This window comes from Carassius auratus, chromosome 2 (genome assembly GCF_003368295.1).
Source record: "Carassius auratus strain Wakin chromosome 2, ASM336829v1, whole genome shotgun sequence".
In the NCBI taxonomy this organism is placed as follows: Eukaryota; Metazoa; Chordata; class Actinopteri; order Cypriniformes; family Cyprinidae; genus Carassius; species Carassius auratus.
Genome location: NC_039244.1, coordinates 29,343,282 through 29,365,768, shown reverse-complemented (window position 1 = coordinate 29,365,768; position 22,487 = coordinate 29,343,282). Strand labels below are relative to the sequence as shown.

Below are 22,487 nucleotides of genomic sequence, written 5' to 3'. Positions count from 1 at the left end.
ATGTTTAATTACTAAAAAACATCCAAATGAGTAATTGTTTTAAATAACCCGTTTTAAATGAAAAGCGATAGTGTTTCAGTGGACAGAGATCATAACATTAGCACAAAATCTATATATTATATATATACTGTATATATATATATATATATATATATATATATATATATATATATATATATATATATATATATATATATATATGTGTGTGTGTGTGTGTGTGTGTATTTTTATGTATTTAAAAATATATTTTGAGGAAAAAATACTGTATGGGTAGAGCTGCAACAACTCAATACTCAATAATAAAAAAAATTTATCATAAACATAACAGACGATGGTGACTAGTTGAGCACATCAGCCAGTAACACTACTTTAGAGTAGTGAAAAATGCATTTCTAGAAAAACGTACATATTTTACATTCATAATGCAAGCATTTCTATATGTGATCCTGGAGCACAAAAGCAGTCTGAAATCTCTGGCGTATATTTGTAGAAACAGCCAAAAATATATTGTATGGGTCAAAATTATTGATTTTTCTTTTATGATAAAAATCATTAGAATATTTAATAAAGATCATGTTAAGATATTTTGCACATTTCCTACTGTAAATATATCAAAAATGTATTATCATCATATGCATTGCTAAGAACTTCATTTGGATAACTTTAAAGACAATTTTCTCAATATTTAGATTTTTTTTTTACACCCTCAGATTCCAGATTTTCAAATAGTTTTGTATCTCTGCCAAATATTGCCCTATCCTAACAAACCATACATCAATGGAAAGCATATTTATTCAGCTTTCAGAACTTTTCTTGGTTTTGATGTGGTCCAGGGTGACATTTTGTCAAACAGCGCATGCTTAAAGCGAGGGAGAGATTCAGTGTTTTTACTCACAGAGTAGCAGCAGCAGTCCCAGCAGCATCAGAAGAACACCAGATGCTCCAAACGTAGAGACGATTTTTCTGGGCAGGCAAACTTTAGTAGCGTTACACATGCAGACGTTTATCTGAAGTTCCTGACCAGCACAGATCTTCCCCTGCTGGTCCTTCACGTCCACAAACACATTGTACATGCCAGGCCACAGGGTTTGTGGAGATCTGAATATCACGGTAGTGTCTGAAAATATAACGTTAAAGAAGATGACATGATGCTCAATGAATGACCTGTTCAGACCTTTCAATATCGATGTGTCTCAAGTTCCCCAATTCTTTGGAGCAGATGTTGGTAAAAGAAATGACCCCAGAAAACGAAATGAGAGGAATAAAATGGCTTCATCAGTCTATGCCATTCCCACAAGTTTATATAATGTGGCCACAAGAAGTTACAATTAATCACCATTGAGAGGTTCGATGTTCCATTCATTTGTGGTTATGTTGAAAACAAACGGCGAACTATTGGGGAACTGATCTTCGTCCACAGCCGTGACATAAACCACGTGATCCTCATAACACAGTGTTTGAGACTGACGGCTCAGCACAGGACAGTGGTCATTAAAGTCCTCTACTTGAATGGCAATGGTTCCTGTTGCAGTTTTAGACGGAGAATCTGTAACAGAAGTGAGATATTCCTACCTTAACTTTAAATCCAATTGCAACACATACAACTATATATTTTTACAAGTGCTCATAATAATAAACTTTACAAATTCTAATCATCAGTTCTGGGTAGATTACTCTGTTACTGATTACAATAAACATGATGAAACTGTAGTTAGTAACATAATCTGAATTACACCTATGTAGTCTAACTATTTTTTGATTACTTGACTCATTTACACAGACTTCAATGTGATTATTGTAAAGAGAGAGAGAGAGAGAGAGAGAGAGAGAGAAAGAGAGAGAGAGAGAGAGAAATAAAATCTATGTAAGTGTTTTTTTTGTCATGTAAATAATTGCCTTGAACACATCGGCCAAGCAGAAAAACCTATGAAAAATTTCAAATATCGGCCGATATATCGGCCTTGGCAATATATATCGGTCGACCACTAGTAAATGCCAAAAGACTTCCAGGTTTTAAATATTTTTGTGCAGACTTCTGATATTAATAATTAGTGAAGATATGATGAAGACAAAGTTTTTCATAGCTATGCATTGGCATTGTTTAGTAACTTGCATAAATATTAGTCTTGTGTAAATAAGAGATTTAAAAGAAAACGAACTGGGGTGAAAATATAAATTATTAATAATTTACTACTGTTGTATAAATAATATGTTTCTCATTCTGATTGAGCATTTTAAAATGTAATGTAATCTAATTACAAGTACTTCATTTTTGGAATCTGATTATGTAATTCAGATTAGTACCAGTACTGCATTTCCTAAAATGTAGACTCACTTACCATTAGTGATGCAGATTATTTTAGCATAATATGTGCCATTGATCAGAAACTTGGACTCATAATCTGGTATTTTATTGAGTTTTATGTCACCCGTCAACTCATTTATATTCAGCCAGTTGTCAACATCTTGTCCTTTTGCATACCTAAAATAAAACAATATGTTATTACAAGATCTGATCAAAACAATATTTTTATTTTACAAAATGTTTGTATAGTTTATATAGTCTTACTTCACGTTTTTAGCAGGTAATAGCGTGTCACTGTCTATAGCTGCGTAATTTGTTATCACTTCTTTTAAAGTAGTTCTGGAGCTTTCTTCGGAGATGGTGATGACTTTGACGGCGGGATTGAAGCGAGGGCCCTCAGGCTGGTTGGTCACCCTGATGTGGATGATGTACATCTGTTTCTCTGTTTTGACTGAAGGGTGATACTCTGCCAGGTTAGTGACAGACACTTCTAGGCGGATTTCCTTCAGCTCTTCATAGTCCAGCTCCTGTAAAAAGAAAACAAAGGGTGAAACACAGGAATGTAGGAGACTTCCTGCTGAACATCTGAAGTATCAAACACACACACACACACACACACACACACACACACACACACACACACATTTACTCCTGTTCTCTGAGGTCCATTTATAAAGATGTTTACATCATAGGCAGTCATAATTTAGAAATAAATGGTAATTTCTTACCCTTTTTTGGACCTTTTTTTTCAACACTCTATTTAAAGGTGTGTTTTTCTTTTAATCCTTAAATATAAACACACACTGCTATGATTAAGTAACATCTTTGCTTATGAAATAATGATACTATACACTGAACTGAAATTATTTCTGAGACTGATTGTCATATAATAATAAAAAAAATACAAGAAGTTTAGTGTTCGGGTCATTTTGGACCCAATTATATATGGAATACCATTAGGTGTCAAAATACTTTTTGTAAAAGGATCTATGGAGTTACGTTAGTATCAAAAACCTTTGTAAAATATATTTAGGCTTTTCCCCATAACTCACACACTTCTAGGATAAATATTTAGTTGATATACATGACTGATGAACCACTGCAGCATGACAAACTGATGACTTTTATCATCTGTCTATCTATCTATCTATCTATCTATCTATCTATCTATCTATCTATCTATCTATCTATCTATCTATCTATCTATCTATCATTCAAAACTAAAAAAAAAATCACATTCACTCATTAATAATTAAACTTGTGAATTCCCTCATCATAAACCACACAGTGCAGACACGATGTAAATCAAATATTATTTTCATAGCTTCAGTGATTACAAGGTCTAGACTAGACTAGACTAATGCCATGGACTGGCATGTTTGTGAAGCCAGAGCCAGAATATATAAAAACCGTTTCCCGAAACGCAAACACACACAAAAAAAGTTTATTACAGCGTTATTACAATATCAAAAGCTATCGATTTTTCTCAGAATAATTGCAGTCATATTAGTTGCTGCTTTTAAATGTATAATTAGATACAATTTTAAACTATCATTTAAAGACTGAATCTGTCAACCATTATCGGCAGCATTTTAAGTATTTTGACTTACTGAAGTAATTGGTTAAATTTCAGTATTTGACACTAAAGACAACACAGATACAATTATTAAGGTGGTGATAAAAACGGCCTTCTCAAATGTACAAAATGCAAAAAAGTAAAACAAACAAACAAAAAGCCCTTTAATGGAAAAGTACATTTCTGACCATTCTGAACACACATGGCCCAGACAGATTTAAAATTAACTGAATGAATTAACTTTCATAATTTGAAATCCAAAAATCCAAAATGTCAAAAGTAAAAAAAAAAAGTCAATGGCTAACGTCAACTATTTGGATACTAACATTAATCAAAATATATTCTTTAGTGTTCATCAAACTCATAGGTTTAAAACAAGTGGAGGGTGAGAAAATGTAATTTCGCTTTAACTCCTGTGAAGGTGATGTTGTTTCCCTCAAATGAACACAGACAATCTTTAAATTAAAAATTAGGGTAGTGTTTCATGCTTGGTCAGATACCCGTAGAGTTCTTTCAGTGTCTGGTACACAGCTGTGATAAAGATGCTGTGAATCCCCTCTCTAGGCAGAATAGTCAACACAGTAGCATTAGATATTTCTGATCAGGGAAGCAAAACGACATGACAGAATGTGCCCAGTATGCATGGAGAACCACAGCAGGTTCCTCCCCAAGTTTCTCTGAAGCAGATTTATTTTGGCTGGAACAAGACCAGTGTCCTAAGCTTGCAGAGATTGTTGTCCAGTGACTGAACCTTTGCCAGCAGATTATTTGGACCCATAAACATATATTTGAAATATTGCACAAGCTGAGTAACTGGCACTGAGAAAAATGCTAATGGAGTTAAATATGGAGGTATTATAAACACTCTTTATCTAATTTTAGAAAACGGCAGCTAAAGTTAATTTTCAAAAATATTTCTGACCATTTCAGTCTGATTTTAAGATTCTGAGCATCCAATTTGTAAATGGGTCCAGGTGTGCATTGCAGACAATAAATCAGATATTAAATTGAAAGATATGTACTTTAGTTTCTACACACATGAAATAACAAAAATCAACAATTGTCTTTTCTCATAAGATCTGTTACTCTTTTCCCTTGAACTGTCTCGAGCTGAATAATGAACAACATTGTTTCCTTTTGTAGAGCTTTATTACTTCTGAATTGAACTAGTAGCCTTAATCACATACGTGCAAATGACAAATAACAAGATGAAGAAATAAAAGATAAAAAAGAGAATTAATGAGAAAACACAGAGAGTGCAAAAAAAATGAAGTACTTAAAGGTCCAATGATGTGGATTATTTTCTTTTTTTGCAAGGTTTTTTTTTTTATGTTTCCTGAGGTGTACTTATATTGTTAGTAAGACTTTTACATTTAAAATTTAGCAATAAAAGGCATTTTTATATCCTGATTTTAGTCCAATGGCTTGAATGCTCTGTTTGAAGGGGCGTGTCTGCTGTGAGACTCTGTTGTGATTGGCTGACATCTTTGCATTCGAAATGCACATTACATCTGTAACCCCTCTCAAATACTTTTACTATGTTCTTTTTACTATTACCGCTGTCGGGGTTAACAAATTGTGGAAGTGTTGATTACAGCATTATTTTTTCGATCTTTCCCATTACATGAAAGGCTGCAGTGATGAACATTGAGTAGACAGAGTCTGTTTATCGCGTGAATGCAGTGATCTCGTCATTGCAGCGCGTTTTCTCTCACAAAATGCTTTCACCACAACTAACAGCAAACACAATATCGACATGAATACAGTAAGAGCTTTGTTGTGCAGCATAACAGCGTCATTGATTATAACGGCAGTTTGGGCAAGTGTGCAAGTAAAAGTCTGTTTGTGACGCCTGTGATGACATTGCGACTGAATTAAATGTAAATGTCTGGCGGGCAAAGCAGAGAAAGGGGGGGTAACCTTTCCCCCTATGACGTCATAAGAAGATTTCAGATCGGCCGTCTGAGCTCTCGTTTTCTCAAAGGCAGAGCAGGACACCCAGAGCTTGGTTTATTAACAAAAACAATCTCAATGATACTAATATAACACTTTTTTATTTTACTTTTTACTCTCTCTTGTTCTCACACACTGTAAGTCGTGTGAAAACAACTTTCTGCTATGAACATACTGCACAGTTTTTTTTATATCTGTCAGAATGTAATGCAGGATTAGCAAAGACGCTGTTGAAGGATATTGCTGTCAGTCTGTTGAAGGTTATTGAAAGATGGTGCAGCTGAGACTACAGTCAGCCTGACAGCAGGTGTGCAAGAGAAAACAAAGCACTGTTTGTAAAGGCGAAAGCGAAGAAATGACAGACTGATCGGTCTACCTTTTTGAGAATCAGGATGCCTTCATTGGTCTTGTTGTCTGTGCTTATGGAGAAATAACCAGCTTCGTTTCCTGACTCGATTGTAAAGATGGCCAGCCGATTTTCAGGATATAGATCATCGTCCTCCACTGGAATTCTCACCACTTCCACATTTCGAGTGTTTTCCTCCACACTGTACTCATGCTAAACCAAACAAAGCGATTTCAAACTTAATTGACTATTTTCTTACAAAACATTTCATATCCATTAAATGTGTAATATCAAATATAATACACGTGTTTTACAAATATGTACATAAAAATGTTCCCAACAACTCATAATAAACTATAAATGAATATTTTTAAGTCCATTGTTTGTTTGTTTTTTGGTATAATGAAATCTTACAGAGTTTTCCTTCAAAGTAGGGATGTTGTCATTGACATCAAGAATCTCGATGATCGCTGTCCCTGTCCCTGTATTTCCATTCGCAGCTCCGTTCATATCAGTCCCTTTAATAATCAACGTGTATGTGTCATGTTTCTGAGATGAGAAAAGCACAAATCAGTCACAGGTGGAAGTAAATCTGCAGTATAGTTAGGATTGGTAACACTTTAATTCAGAGACCAGTTCTAACTTTTGTTTACAATACTAGCATATTGGCTATTTATTAGTACTAATAAAATGCATATTAACGCATTCTGTATAACCATATTTTAGATCTGTAACACTACCCAGTACCTAAACTAAACAGCTACCTTACTATTAATAAGCAGCATATTATGAGTTTATTGAAGCTAAAGTTAAATCAAAGTTAAGTTTTTCAATGGAGGAAAGCGGGTGTTTGTGTTCAAAGGTTCAGAAGACGTGAAATAAAGTGCGCGCATCTGTAATCCCTCACACGGCTACAGGGGGTGAACAAAATGACGTACACACTTTATTTCACATCTTTTGAACTGTTTACAACAAACTCTCACTTACTTCCATTGGAGTCAAACTATTGGAGGCAAACTAATTTAGCATTTCCTGACAAAATCAATCAATCAATCAATCAATCAATCAATCAATCAATCAATCAATCAGTCAATCAGTCAAGTCTGTGGTAAAATGATCCAGAAAAAGAGAAGAAATCAGTGTCCAGAATGTCAGAAAATGGGAATTTTTCAATCTTTTATCGTGCAATTCTTGAAAGAATTAATAAAGAAAAAATAGGGCTGAAATTAATATAACACTTATTCACCATTAACTTTGACTTTTCAATAAATACATTCCTAATTGGCTGCTTATTCATAGTTCTTATGGTAGTTGTTACGTTTAGGTACTGTGTAGGATTAGGGATATACAATAAAGTAATGTAGAATAAGCCATTAATATGTGCTTATTTAGTACTAATAATAAATAATGCTTGATAATAAGCAACTAGTGTCGAGACCCTAAAATAAAGTGTTACGAAATAAACTATAAAACAAAAATGAGTCTGTACATTAAGTGATTCAAGCTATGTTAATTACAAATGGCAAATGCAGCATCAATTTAAAGGTGAATTTATTAAACCGCATACCTCTCTGTCGAGCATGTCGTACATGACGTATATCCCACCGGTCTCTCGATCGATGTAGAACATGTCTTCGGGATCCTGTTTAACAATGCTGTAGGCAATTTTTGAATGCAGAGTGTCTTCCTGATCTGCATCTGTTGCTGTGATCTTCATTGCAAACGTGTCTGAAAAATTAAGGACGACATATCTCAAATACAAACACACTTCATGAAACATTTAACTGTAGGCTATTCAATACATAAATTATAAAAGCTTGTTGGAAAAACACGTCTCTACATGCAAAACTCAAACAATAACTAATATTTATGCCTTTTCACATAAATTATGATAACAGGAGAGATTATTATTGGCTTATTTCATTGCACAATGCTATGTTTGGACCTCAAAACACTTATACTTCAGTGCGTGGTTTTAATACACTTTGACATCACATAAACAGCTCCATTTGTCTGTTTTTTTGTCTGTATTAATCTTGCTCTTCTTGTTCATCCGCACTGATGTGGAACGCTCAGGTACAAGTCACAATAAAAGAGCTTGTCAAAGACTTGTCAAAGCCAGCTAAAGTGGCATGTTTGCTTTAGCAAAGCGCTTTTATCTTGTTTGTTTTTAATTAACATTACTTTTAGTGTAGATGTATTATTTTCAGATGCAACAGACCATTAACCTTCAAGTGCCACTCACCTAACATTTAATTTTCCAAAGAGCCTCAACACATCAACAAAATCGCTGGTGCATTAGTTTCATCTGTTTGAGATCAAACTGAACATGCCTTTGGCACCACTGACTAGACACTAGACTAAACATGCAACTTAAAGCAAAACATTGTACATTTTAGCACTCTCGCAGTTAATAAACAGAACTGCTTGCATTGCTAAGTATTTTAAAACAGAAAACCATTATTTTAAATGGCTATAATATATATTTTTTTTTTTTGCTTTGTTTTTTTTTTTGGTCAAATACATGCAGCCTTGATGAACAAAAGATTCATCTGTAAAACACATTAAAAATCTTACTGATAGCAGACTTTTGAACAGCAGTGTAAAATGTGTACATTTTCATGCATGTCAGGTCACATACTGTATTATAGTCTCTTTGATTTTTTTAGACTATATTTATACACACACATTGCCATATGAAATCCTTTAAGTTAACTCACTTGTCCAGTGAAAAAGCACAGGGGACAAATTTACATTTTATTAAAAGTGCTCCACATTTCTACACTCATAAGACACGGTGAAAAGACCACTACACACTAAATCTGTGACTGACAAAACATATTAAAATATAATGAAATATTTATAATTGATATGTTGCTTGCAAAATAATTATTTCAGTAGACTTAAATTCCTAATATGCTGTTTGTTTTGACACATCAGCGCTTGCACGCAGCACTAACCTGCGATCAGATTTCAACAGGACGGTCGCTGGTTTCGTGACTGCATGCATCATGCAATATGTAATCTATTACTGTGCGGAAAGAAAATAATGTGTGGAGCAACTGCAGCTTAAATATAGGTCTATTTTAATCTGAGCCCAAACATGACTAGGAAACTGGACATAATAACTGAACTTCAGATATGATCCGTGTACGTCTTGTAAAAACGTACGTATGTGTTTCTCAAGGATGGGTTTTTAGAGCTAAATAGTGAAATCCTTATTTTAAGTAGTGGTTAATTGACAGGACTGTAAACTATTGCAATGTAGTCAAATGCATTATAGACCACTTCTCAACGTGGTTTAAAGTGTTGGACCCTTGATTCAACCAGACTGGATCAAGCAGTGGATTGGAATGCTCTTATACGCTCTGCTTATGCATCCGTTGTGAAAAGAGCGTTAGAATGAAAGTGCCATCAGAGCATGAAAATGTGGGCTTTATCTGTGTGACTGTCCTTACATGCCCAAAGCATGACGATTCCTGCCTTTACAACCTCGAACATCAGTTATTCATTGTTTTGTAAATACATGTTTATAAATGCAATTATTGTTGAACATCAGCAGGATCTGATGTGCTTCTGTTTAACTGTTGTGTTTTGACTCAGAGATGATTGTCTTTTTCCAGAGAATGCAAGTTATTGTCGTCACATTGATTCCCCCCCCCCCACCTTATTACACGTGTTGTGCTCCTGGTCACAAAATAGCTTATACATTTCTAATTTTGCTATACTGGATTCAATCTTTTCAACTTGTTTTCTTTTTAATGTACACAGGTTTTAAATGTCTTTTTGTAACTGGCCTCAGTGATCTGAACTTGTACACCTCAGGTGTGAAGTGAAACAAAATTCACTAATAATTCACTAATAAATAATGCTTTTTTAAAAAATTTTGCACAGAGATTTTGGTCCATATTGACATGATAACATCACTCAGTTGCTGCAGATTTGTCGGCTGTGGATCCATGATGTGAATCTCCCGTTCCAGCACATCCCAAAGCTGCTCTGTTGGATTGAGATCTGGTGACTGTGGAGGCCGTTTGAGTAAAGTGAACTCAAAGTCATGTTCAAGAAACCAGACTGAGATGATTTGAGCTTTGTGACATGGTGCGTTATCCTGCTGGAAGTAACCATCAGAAGACGGGTACACTGTAGTCATAAAGGGTCAGCATGGTCAGCAACAATACTCAGGTCGTCTGCGACGTTTGAACGATGCTCAATTGGTACTAAGGGACCCAAAGTGTGCTAAGAAAATATCCCCCACACCATTACACCATCACCAGCCTGAACCATTGAGACAAGGCAGGATGGATCCATGCTTTCATGTTCTTTACACCAAATTCTGACCCTACCATCTGAATGTCACAGCAGAAATCGAGACTCATCAGACAAGGCAATGTTTTTCCAATCTTCTATTGTCCAGTTTCGGTGAGGAAGTGTGAACTGTAGCCTCTGTTTCCTGCTCCTAACTGACAGGAGCGGCACCCGGTGTGATCTTCTGCTGCTGTAGCTCATCTGTTTCACGGTTCAGAGATGGTATTCTGCATACCTTGGCTGTAACGAGTGGTTATTAGTTACTGTTGTCTTTCTATCATCTCTAACCAGTCTGCCCATTCTCCTCTGACCTCTGACCTCTTACATCAACAAGGCATTTTCGTCCACACAACTGCCGCTCACTGGATATTTCCTCTTTTTTGGACCATTCTCTGTAAACACAACCTAGAGATGGTTGTGCATGAAAATCCCAGTACATCAGCAGTTTATGAAATACTCAGACAAGCCCATCTGGCACAAACAACCATTCCACATTCAAAGTCACTTAAATCCCCTTTCTTCTCCATTCTGATGCTCGGTTTAAACTTCAGCAAGTCGTCTTCACCACATCTACATGACTAAATAAATTGAGTTTCTGCCATGTGATTGGCTGATTAGCAATAGTGTTACCAAGCAATAGAACAGGTGTATCTAATAAAGTGGCCGGTGAGTGCCTGGATAATATCTCCAACAGCCCCAACCTTAACACATCTCAGAAAAACTGTCTGAAACTCTCTCTCTTTTTTTGTTTTGTTTGCGATTTGAAGTGTACTACACACAGGTGAGTGTGCCTGTGCTTGACTTATCATGTTTCCCTTTGCACATGTACAGTACTATATGAAGCATTCATATAGTTTGTATTTTTTAGTTTGTGTATAGGTAAACATGTATATATCGTATATTTATAGTCAAAATCTGTCAGTAGGTTAGTTGTGTATAGGTTTATACTCTTTTACTAAATTGTTTTATGTAGCACCATGGTCCTGTGAGGCATGACGTTTCCTTCCACTGTGTGTCCGTCCACACATGCAGCGGAAAGACAATAAAGCTCAACTCGACTTGACTTGAGTGAGTTTCGCATCTCGTCTGTTTGTCATGTCAACAAAAATAATGGTTTATCGATAAGATCAGTGTCAGGAATATCAAGTTCTGAGCAAAATTAAGCTGGTGCAACCAACAGGCTCGCACTCGAATTAAAAGTTTAAAGGTACTTTTGGTCATGCCTAATCAATGCTTTTCTCTGTTAACACCACCATGATTTTAAATTATCTTTTGTAGAGAAACTTATCAGCCAAAATGTATGTGATTAATTTGCAATTAATTAGATTAATTAATATGCACAATGAGTAATTAGAATAGAACTTTTATTCATGTTTTCATTGTTGTCCAAAACAACAAAATGTCAAAAAATGACAAATCATTAAAGCATTTAGCAAAAACATCTATGACCTTCACACCCCAGTTGTATGGTGTTTTAAAACCAACACTCTTTACGATTACGACTTCATAAAAAATGCATGGCAAGAGTTTATCAGCAAAGGAGAATAGTAGGCGGAAACCTAAATATTCACCTTGAAGAACCTGTTTGAACAAAACCGACCACAGAACTTCAAAAGAACTTCACAAAGACAACATCCATGAAAGAGCTAAAACTGCTAAAACTGTTAACACAGACACAACGCTAATGCAGAAAATATGGTGACATGTTTATGAAACCTGGACAGATGGAGCACAAAGATGAACTTTAATATCTGCCCTGATCAGCCTGACTTGTATACCGTATTGTGGATATTATTAGAGACAAGAGTAGAGCAGATTTTGTATTGCCAGTTGCTGTGTTTGTGAGTTGTGAGTTACAGTATGTGTGTGAAAGTGAGTAAAATAAATAAATAACTGGGTCACCTGAAGCACAACAGTATTACACCTCAAAGCAATGTCAATAATCATAATGAGAAATATTATTTTAACAATTATACAAAGCATATTTGCTCAGTGATAAATATGAAGAGAAAAGATAAGCTGTAAAACCAAAGACATATAGTTTTCTCAAGTAATTGTACGGACTTCTGGGAAAAGCCTTGCCCTATTCCAGTTGTATTCAGATATGGATATGGATCATTGAGATTGGTACAGGCTCCGATGCAGACCTCTAATCTAAAAAAACCAGAATAACCAAAAACTTGTACTTTACCATTTTTTTGCAAGACATTAAGTGATCATTTACAGTAAAGGCTGGAGAAAGTAAGTGAACCACTATGAATACAAATTCTCCAGAAGTGAAACAAATAAAAGGAAATGAGGGTGGACTTACGGGTTTGACAGGTTCGCCGCCTTTTAAATCAAATTAAAAAATTAAGACATTTTACTGAAAAATGTTTGAAGAACGGTCCACAAACTCAACTTTAGGATCAGCTCGGTTTATACAACAAGACAATTAATAAAACTCTTGATTTTACCCTGGTTTAAATACTTAACATGACTGAACTGAAACTACATAATACTGTTCCATCATTAATGAATAACTAAATGAACAAATGAGTAAAACAATACTAATATTCTAGTAAATACTATTTACTAACAAGAAATGTGTAATTATTAGTTAATTAGGCATTAGAAAATAATATCACACAGTTGAATGCGATAGTTCACTATTAGCTAGAAAACTGAGAAACTATACAGTTACACAATTAAGGTGAAACTAATTTAGAACTACAACAGGTTAAATACACTTTAACATTTTAGCCACTTCTTTATCATTTAACCACTTACTTAATCCAATAATAGTAGACTTATGATTGTGGTGAGCTTCACATTATTGTTACATTTCTCGTCAGCAGCCATCCCAAATTCTAAGGAAATTACTACGCAAACCTAAAAAGCTTACAGGAACTCTAGTCAGTACTAGAGAGTTACCATGTATTGTCTGTGTTCAACATGATTACCAGTTTGGTAGCACTTTATTTTACAGTCCTGTTGCTCATGTACATACTATGTATTTATTATAGTAATTACAATAACTATGTAATAACTAGGTACTAACCCTACCCCATGTAGTTACCTTGTATTACCAGAACTTTCTTGGATAAATACACTGTAAGTACACTATAAATACATGTTAGTACACGTACTGTAAAATAAAGTGCAACCCCAGTTTCTTCTGAAGGATTTGGTAACACTTGAGTCATTTTTTTAAATATTTTTTAACCTTTATTTAACCAGGAAAGGGCTTGTTGAGATTAACTGACTTGGAAGCAGCCACATCTGGCTGTAGTTGTTCTGCATGATATGCTAAGGATTTGTGGTTGTTGTATCTGCTATTTTAGTTGTCTTATGTTATTGTGTATTCTGCGTGGTGTGTATGGTTGTACTGCTGCCTATCTTGGCCAGGACACTCTTGAAAAATAGATTTTTAATATCCTCTTAAAAGTAACCAATGAGACAAGCTTATTAAGTTTCAAGTTTCTGTAACTTGTTCCATTTTTAGATTCGACTGAGAGACAGGATTTGATTCTAAAATAAAACCCGAGTTTAAGTTTTAATCTTTTGCCAGCTGCTGAATATGAGAAGTAAAAGAAAGAGATTCATCTATTAAAATACAGAGATATTTGTATTTAGAAACATATTCAATCTTCTTACCCTGAGAAGTGATGATTGAAGGCAGATTTAATTTAGACTTTGAATTTGAAAAAACATTACTTTTGTTTTTTTTCAACATTTAAAACAAGTTTCAGATCATAAATGTTTTTTGGAGCATATTAAAATCAAATTGTAATTGGGAGAGGGCCTGGACTGCTGTAGGTGCTGAGCAATACAGTACAGTGTCATCTGCATAAAAATGAAAATTTCCTTTCAATGTTATGATTTATGTCATTTATATATAGAATGAAAAGCATTGGACCCAGCACTGATCCCTGTGGCACGCCTTTTGTTATTTTGAGATCGCTAGAGGTATTTCCTCCCCCTGCACACACTGAGTTCTGTCTGTAAGGTAATTAACAAACCAACTTACAGTTTGTTCAGAAAGCCCAGCCCTCCACAGTCTGTGCTTAAGCACTGTGTGGTCCACTGTATCAAAAGCATTAGAAAGGTCAATAAAAAGGGCTGCACAATGCTGCTTTTTTTCTATGGATTCAATTAAGTCATTTAAAACCTTAAGAGCTGCAGATGTTGTACTATGCCTTTTTCTAAAACCGGATTGAAAGTCAGATAGAACATAAACTAGTCATAACTAGTGGGTAAACATGATCATCACTTTAAAATGAATTATGCAAACTAGGAGAAATTAGTCTAAAATATGATAACATTACAGGTGTAATGTGACATATTACGTGAGTATTTAAGACAGCTAAGAGAAACTGTTTCAATTATATACTCTTGAAACACAGAGGTTATTCTAATGTTTTGTTCAACAGTTTTAATTATTAATTGATGATATCAGGTGGCATATTGTACCTGGTTCATACGACCCTTTGGTTAGATTAGTTAAGCAGATTTTGATATTGTTGGTCCCATTATACTGACTTTGAAATTTTAAAACACCAGTATTTCCAGTAAGCTTTAAGGATGCTATTGGACAGCTCCTTCTGAAAAAAGAAAAGAAAAAAGTGGATCCAAGTGTTTTATCTAATTACTGACCTATTTCTAAATTACCAGTTTTGTCCAAAATGCTAGAAATTGCCCTTTAAGCCAAATTAGCCAATTGCACATTTGTATAGTTCAAATTCAAAATTGAAACTGAAACATTTCAGTCATGGTTAAAAGCAAATCATTGCACAGAAAGGTTTTAAATTATATTTTGATTTTGATTGATTTAGGAAGCTCTGCATTTAAAACCATTGATCATGATATTCTTGTCTCTTGTCTAGAAGAGACATTGGATTATTGGGATTATTGGGGAATGACACTTGAATCCTTCCTTTCTCAATTTATTTGACATGTTTTTACAATGTTTTTATGACATATGCTGCCCTTAGGTTCTGTATTTTATAAGCATGGATTATCTTTTCATTGCGATGCAGATGACGCTCAGGTGTGCTTTGCCTTTGGGAAAAGAAGATAATTAGCTGATGAGGTGTTTACATGAAGTTAAATCTTGCATGTTACACATTTTTCTGAATTTAAATGAACGCAAAACTAAAATAAACTGGTCTTGGCATCCCAGCACCCAGAATATGTTTTGTCTTGGGCAATTTGGCCACCTTCTACAAATCTGTAGTAAAGAATAGTTCACTACATGCCACTTTTTTAATTATTATTTAATAGAATGCATTATATAATTAGCACCTTTATATTTGACAGTCATCGTTAGTCATTGATTGTCTGTTTTGTGCAATGGTTTTAATATAGTATGTTATGGTATGGTACTATCATTTAATTATATATACATAGTTCTTCATGAGCATTTTACCATTTCTTTTGAGAAATAAAATATCTTAATATCATACACAAACAGGAACTTAAAGGTCTTCATAGATACTCGTCAAAGAAAAGTTGTTTAATTTGAAGAAACTGTGACAGGAATACAGTATATATTACTTGATGTAATGATACTCCTACTCCTCCTACTAATAGTGTTTATTGATTAATAATCTGGATTAAAACTAAAAAATTATGGAATCCAGAATAAAAAAAAAAAATGAATTTGGAAAGTTTTTTCTAGAATTTGCATGGTGGGGAAACCGATTTCATAGGGCCCTACTCACCAATATTAATCATTGTTTCTTGTTAGTTAATGAATGGTCCAAAATTCCTACTCAGTATTATGCAAGTCTTATTTTTCTCACACACACCTAGTTTCACGTTAAAAGATTAGTTGCGGTTTATCAATTCTAAGAATGCAAAGAACGGACTTGTGATGAAAGAACGGAGTGACTGTGTTTCCGCCCACTGAGCGGCAAAATGACTGCATTGAAGCATTGGTTTTCAGCACGAATGCTTTGAAAAAACACACAAAATACATCTAAAACACAAAAGAGTTCTGTGATTGACTTCAGGCAGTGTAACACAGTTTGCAGTTATCATTTTATGTCAATATGTTGAACTTTGTGGTTAAATCTAATGCTGCCCCCTAATAGTCAACTAATCGTTAGTCGACCAGAAGACTTGGTCAACAAAAATTTTATTAGTCGAAATAAAAAATAAATCCAGGCGAAGTCACAGAGTCCGAAACTGACAGATCGTTAACGGCTAGTCTTTGTTAATACAGTACATCGAGGGGCAGGACATCCAAATGCTCAACTATCATTCATCGACCTCTCAAATATGGCATATCATCTGAAATATGTAAGTATTAGCAACTTTACATGGCCGCTCAATCTAATGTTAACCAACAGAAATGTGTGTTATTTGAGTTTCTGTGTAGGAACAGTAGCTCACTTGCTCTTAAAGTTTTGGTCATACAGATAGGATTACTACAGTACAACTTTCAAGACTCTACGCATATTTGTCTGCACTCACAATACCGTGCTTTTGTAAAATAAAGCAAATTGAATGTGCTTTCTGCCGTCTCGGGTCTCTGTGAACTCGAAACTCAGTGTATATCTTTGCCTTACAGACATTAAACATATATCCACAGAGAGTAAAATGTGTACTTTCAAGTGAACCAATTCAAATGGAAAACAAATAATCAGATTATGTAATCCATATGAAATATGAATACAGCAGTCAGTGTCGCCAACTTCATCTCTTAATCCGAAAACAAAAAAAGCACTAGTTTAACAAATTATTAAAATATCAATGCAGTCTCCTTACTGTTTTTCTCTGAAACATTCATAATCATTACTTCTAATGATAGGTAAAAACTGATAGCCTGAATGCACTGTAAGTCGCTTTGGATAAAAGCGTCTGCTAAATGTGTAAATTTAATTTAATTTAATTTAATTTACTTCTGCCAGTGCACTGTGGCAAGCTGTATGCATGTACTTGACCTCTTATTAGGCTATGTATGCAATAAAAGGCTCATTATAATGATTTAAATGTTTGTTAATAAACGTGCAATTCATCAACTAATGCTTCACATGAACAACTTCTAGTCGACCAGAAAAATCCTTAATCGAAGGCAGCCTTAATCATTCCTGGATTGTTTTATATATATATATATATATATATATATATATATATATATATAAATATATATTTATATATATATCTTCTTTTCAAATGGAAACTGCAGCGATTTGTAGTTATGTTTTTTGGGTTTTGCAGAAATGTAGGTAGAGACATGTATTTCCCATGAGCCTGGGTAGCTTAGCCACTACTAAAGAAATGCAACTGTTCATTTAATAAGCTAATTCAGCTATATAACACTACAAACACTGTGAAGAAAGACTTGATCATCTCAAGCATGAAGTATGATTGCAGTACCTCTTGCGCTCCGCTCATTCACAGATCCGGTTGTCAGGTTAAACACAGGAGCATTATCGTTCTCATCCTCCACCACGATTTTCAAATCAATATCAGTCTCAGCCTTTCCGCCGTCCAGAAACGTGGCCACCCCTCGAAGCTGCAGGAAAACCACCAGACATTTCACTAATCAAATTCATAAGTTTAATTCAATGGAAACTTCTTTTTTAGGCGTTTGAAGAGACACTTAGCTCACGAGACGAGACACAATTATGATGCATTTTTATTACACACAATTATTACACCATTTTAAGAAATCATCAGTGGCAAAATTCATTACAGCTGAATTTCTTTTGTTTATTTATCTCTATAAAAAAGCATAATGGCAGTGGAGCCAGTAATGTAAACACAGCGGTGGTATCTCGTTATGCTAATTTCCCCGTCACACTCGACGAGAAAATGGTCACGTTGTAATATCACAAGATCTCGTGGCATGAACTCTCGTCACACCCCTGCTGTTAAATACTTCATGTTTACGGTAACAAAAATGTAAATTGGATATATTCTCACCATTAACTTTTTATGTCACCAGCCATTTCAGTAGAAAAGATCACTCACAGTATAGATTTAAATATGTATTAGGCTATTTCATGTATTTTATGACATTTATAATTCCTTCTCACATCCCTTCATTTTCTCCTTTTCCTGTTTTCTAAAATAGTACATGAAACACCCGTTCAACTGAACCAAAATGAGAAGAAAAGTACTCCTGATAAGTGAGAATAAGCAAATATCACGAAACCCTGTCTTTTCATATTAACCATGTCAGAAATCCTCTGTGCGACTCACGAGACGCTGGTTTTCGGCTCGGTCGAAGCATGTGAACGCTCATCAACAAGCACAAACTCATTCTATTCATTCATATTAGCTCGCTACACTCTTTTTAAAGTTAAGTTATTAGTTGTCTAGTGATGACTCATGTTCATGCAAACCTGATCTGTGCAGATGATAAGCAAATTTTTCTCACAGCTTAAACTAACAAAAAATATTTATCATTTCATCACTTGCTCAGCAACGTATATGCTCTGCAGTGAATGGGTGCCGTCAGAATGAGAGTCCAAACAGCTGATAAATACATCACAATAATCCACAGCACTCCAGTACATCTGGAGAAGACAAAAGCTGTGTGTTTGTAAGAAACAAATCCAGCATTAAAACATTTTTAACGTTAAACCATTGCTTCCAGCTAAAATACAAGCCCATAATAACGCTTCCTCTGGTGAAAAAGTGGTCTGATCTGAATCAGGTGAGAAATCTGCACTGATCAAGATCGGTTTACAAGCCAAAACCGCTCTAAACAAATATGTGGCTGGATTCTGATGTGAGAAACAACAGGAGATGCACTTTTTCACCGGAGGAAGTGTAGTTATGGATTATAGACTTGTATTTTAGCCGGAAGCAATGGTTTGCAGTTAAAACGCCTTAATGCTGGATTTGTTTCATCTTCTGTCTTCTCCAGATGTTCACTGATGGACTGGAGTGCTGTGGATTATTGTGATGTTTTTATCAGCTGTTTGGACTCTCATTCTGACGGCACCCATTCACTGCAGTGCATCCATTGATGAGACACTGTTTTTGTTTTTTAGTATGAGCTGCGCTGCATTTACTGATCTGGTCATTCAGACACCCACGCAGTACATGTTTATAATCGTGTGTAAGAGATGAGAGGGCTGCTCACGTAATAAACAGGAGTTTTCTCTCTGTCCAAGACTCCGTGGATCTTGACCAAGCCGGTGTTTCTATCAACGGTGAACAAGTTGACGGGTGGCTGGTCAGCACCCGATCCAGTCAGTGAATAATGTATCCTCGTCTTGGTCTCCTCATCTGAACGGATCTGAAAACAAATCCATCATAGTCATTGTAACTGATCATTCATGGAAGGGCATTGGTTTTTACCCATTTAATTTCTGATGCTCAATTTAATTTACAATGCAACCATTCATCAAAACATCATGTTTGGAAAACTACTGTTAATAAAAAAAATCCCCAAGAAACACTGCGGAAAAAATTAATGAAAAATAATAATGAAGATCTTACTTTGGCTACAGATTCCTGATCCATGTAATTTTTATTTTCCATCAGTTTGTGTGCTGGGATAATCCAATTTCTCTTCTGTATGATTTTGCTCTGTTGTCCTTCAGATGCTGAAGTGTTCAGGATCTACACAAACACAAAAACACAAGTTCACCATATAATGTGAGAAACTATAAAATACACACAATTAAATAATACTTAAAAAAAAAACATAAAACATCTCTACTCCTGTACATACAAATGTTGTCTAATTTTGTTATTTATTTTGTCTGTTTCACACATATGTGTATTTTTACCCCTTGTTTTTTTATGATCTGTGTGTTGTTATTGTCTTCGTTTACTGTCACCAAAACAAAACATTCCTTGTATTTTGATTCTGATTCTGATAAATAAAATTAAATAAAAACTCGATTGCATCATGCAAAATACAAATATCCTGTGCACAAGATGATATTTACTATAAATCCCATTTTACATTTCATCGCAAGCATGCTCTCGGAAGATTCTTTTGTCTTCTTGTAAAGAAGTACGCTTTGTGAAAAAACTTTTTTAAAGACGATACACTGTTTGTGAAGGTGAAAATAAAGCCACCCATGAAATGTGAAAGAATCAGATTTTAAAATAAGCACAACAAAGAATAGCAGTGTTAATAAAGCTTGTGTTTCATAAAAATAATTATAATTCCCCTCCCATATGCTCTCTTCCTCTGGCACACACACACACTTAATCTTGGCTGAGAAGATTAAAGGAAAACCGCAGTTTATACACGCAAGTCATATAAAATAATATAATTATTTATACACATACTTAAAAAAATAAAATGCTGGATTGTTTCAGCCCAACATTGGGTATGGACAAAAACACATCTCTTTCACCAAGCATTTGAATAATGCATCTCATAATTTGTGACTGCAGAATCTGATCAAATGTGCTTTCTTATTCTTTGTCTTTAGGGTTTTCATTTGTTGGAACAGCAACTATGCTAATTACGTCTCTATTTGTTTCTCTGTTTTAACTAGGATTTACACATTGTTGCTAATAATATTCATCGTCTGGTTGATTATGTCTTGTATTAATTTTTCTGAAAAATCCTGTCATTTGCACATAAACTGATCACCACTTATAAGCCACTACTAAATATAGAAGAAACGTAATTTTTCTGTAAAGTTGCTTTGTAATGATTTGTATCGTAAAGCGCTATACAAATAAAGTTGAATCGAATTGAAACCCAGCTGTAGGGATACATTGTTACACATCTCAAATGAAAGAAACGAAACTTTGAGGATGCAGACAGAAGAGTTAAGATTATATTCGAGTGACATAGACACTGGACACTATGCAGTATTTCTCTCACCGTCAGAATCAGCGCGATGAAGAGTGAAGTGCCGCAGATGTTCGCCATGACGCGCCGCTGCTGCTGCTGACGCGCGCTGCTTTGACGCGGACTGAAGAGCGGTCAGTGGTGGGCGGGGCTTCAGCACACACACACTGGCAACACTGATGACAACACAAAACCATAATGATTCTAAACAATAGCATGCTAGAAATTTGAAATATTTGATTAGTATTTGAATAAAAAAAATGCATTGTCTTCTCTTGATTTTAATGCATTATCATCTAACAATGGACTTTCTCAGAAGGCTCGCTAACGTTCTGGCAAGGTTCTCTTAAAGTTATGAATAGACGTTATTTGTTTAGTGTTTTAATAGAACATTCAGTCAGTTATCTGGCTTTGCTGATGTTTGTTTTTATTTAGAATCCTCGGAGAATATTCAAAAGTAGCATTCCCATAAAATATAAAATGGAATGTTCATGTAATGTTCACAAGTAAACATTCACATAACACATTTTTATGCAGCACTGATTTGAAACTTATTTTAAACTTCAAGGACTTTTACACACACACACACACACACACACACACACACACACACACACACACACACACACACACACACAACAAGTCAAAAGTTTGGGCTCAGAACGATTTTGATATGCTATAAAATATTATATATATGCTATAAATATTATTTTATGCTATAAAATATTATAGAGAAAATGTAATAATTTATCTTTATTTGTCATTCTACTACAGTCATCATAAAGTCTCATATTTTAAATACTTAAAAAACTGCATTTTTATGGCCATATAAGAATATTATATTAACATTTTCGTAAAAAAATTTTTTTAGATCTTTCCAAAAAAAATAAATAAAAAAAATCTATGATTTGCTTTTTTATTTTTTTTTATTTTTTTTACTTTATTTTTATTTTATTTTTTACAAAATGGACTGCATGCCAACTCAAAGAATTTGTCTGTCCTTGACATTCTGAATTATATTGCAAATATGAAATTGAAAATTAACTCACACAGACTTAAAATTATCATTTCCCCAGTGTTTGTTCATGCAGATAACAGATTGAATACTAAACCTTCACTGAACAGACCGATCCTAGTCAGTTAAGGGCTTCATGAATCCAGAGGTTTTAGTAAAGGGAATGCAGCAGAGCGGATGAGACGACAGCAGAGCGATCGCATGATAATGATCAGACAGTAGTCATGA

The 22,487-nt window shown here is 34.7% G+C and overlaps 1 protein-coding gene across 2 annotated transcripts in view; it reads right to left on the bottom strand.

Annotated features, from left to right (window-relative positions):
* LOC113039686 (desmoglein-2-like) overlaps positions 1-22,487 on the bottom strand; it is a 29,605-nt gene extending 7,118 nt beyond the window's left edge. For both annotated transcript variants that reach the window (XM_026197706.1, XM_026197714.1), the window contains exons 1-12: positions 22,357-22,487; positions 21,278-21,420; positions 19,927-20,049; positions 19,568-19,723; positions 17,851-17,989; positions 7,748-7,908; positions 6,595-6,729; positions 6,211-6,393; positions 2,570-2,832; positions 2,340-2,482; positions 1,337-1,546; positions 896-1,117 (exon numbers count right to left, since the gene is read on the bottom strand). In XM_026197706.1, the coding sequence (XP_026053491.1) occupies positions 896-1,117; positions 1,337-1,546; positions 2,340-2,482; positions 2,570-2,832; positions 6,211-6,393; positions 6,595-6,729; positions 7,748-7,908; positions 17,851-17,989; positions 19,568-19,723; positions 19,927-20,049; positions 21,278-21,325 (1,783 nt within the window). In that variant the 5' untranslated portion in view covers positions 21,326-21,420; positions 22,357-22,487. The remainder of the gene's footprint in view (positions 1-895; positions 1,118-1,336; positions 1,547-2,339; positions 2,483-2,569; positions 2,833-6,210; positions 6,394-6,594; positions 6,730-7,747; positions 7,909-17,850; positions 17,990-19,567; positions 19,724-19,926; positions 20,050-21,277; positions 21,421-22,356) is intronic.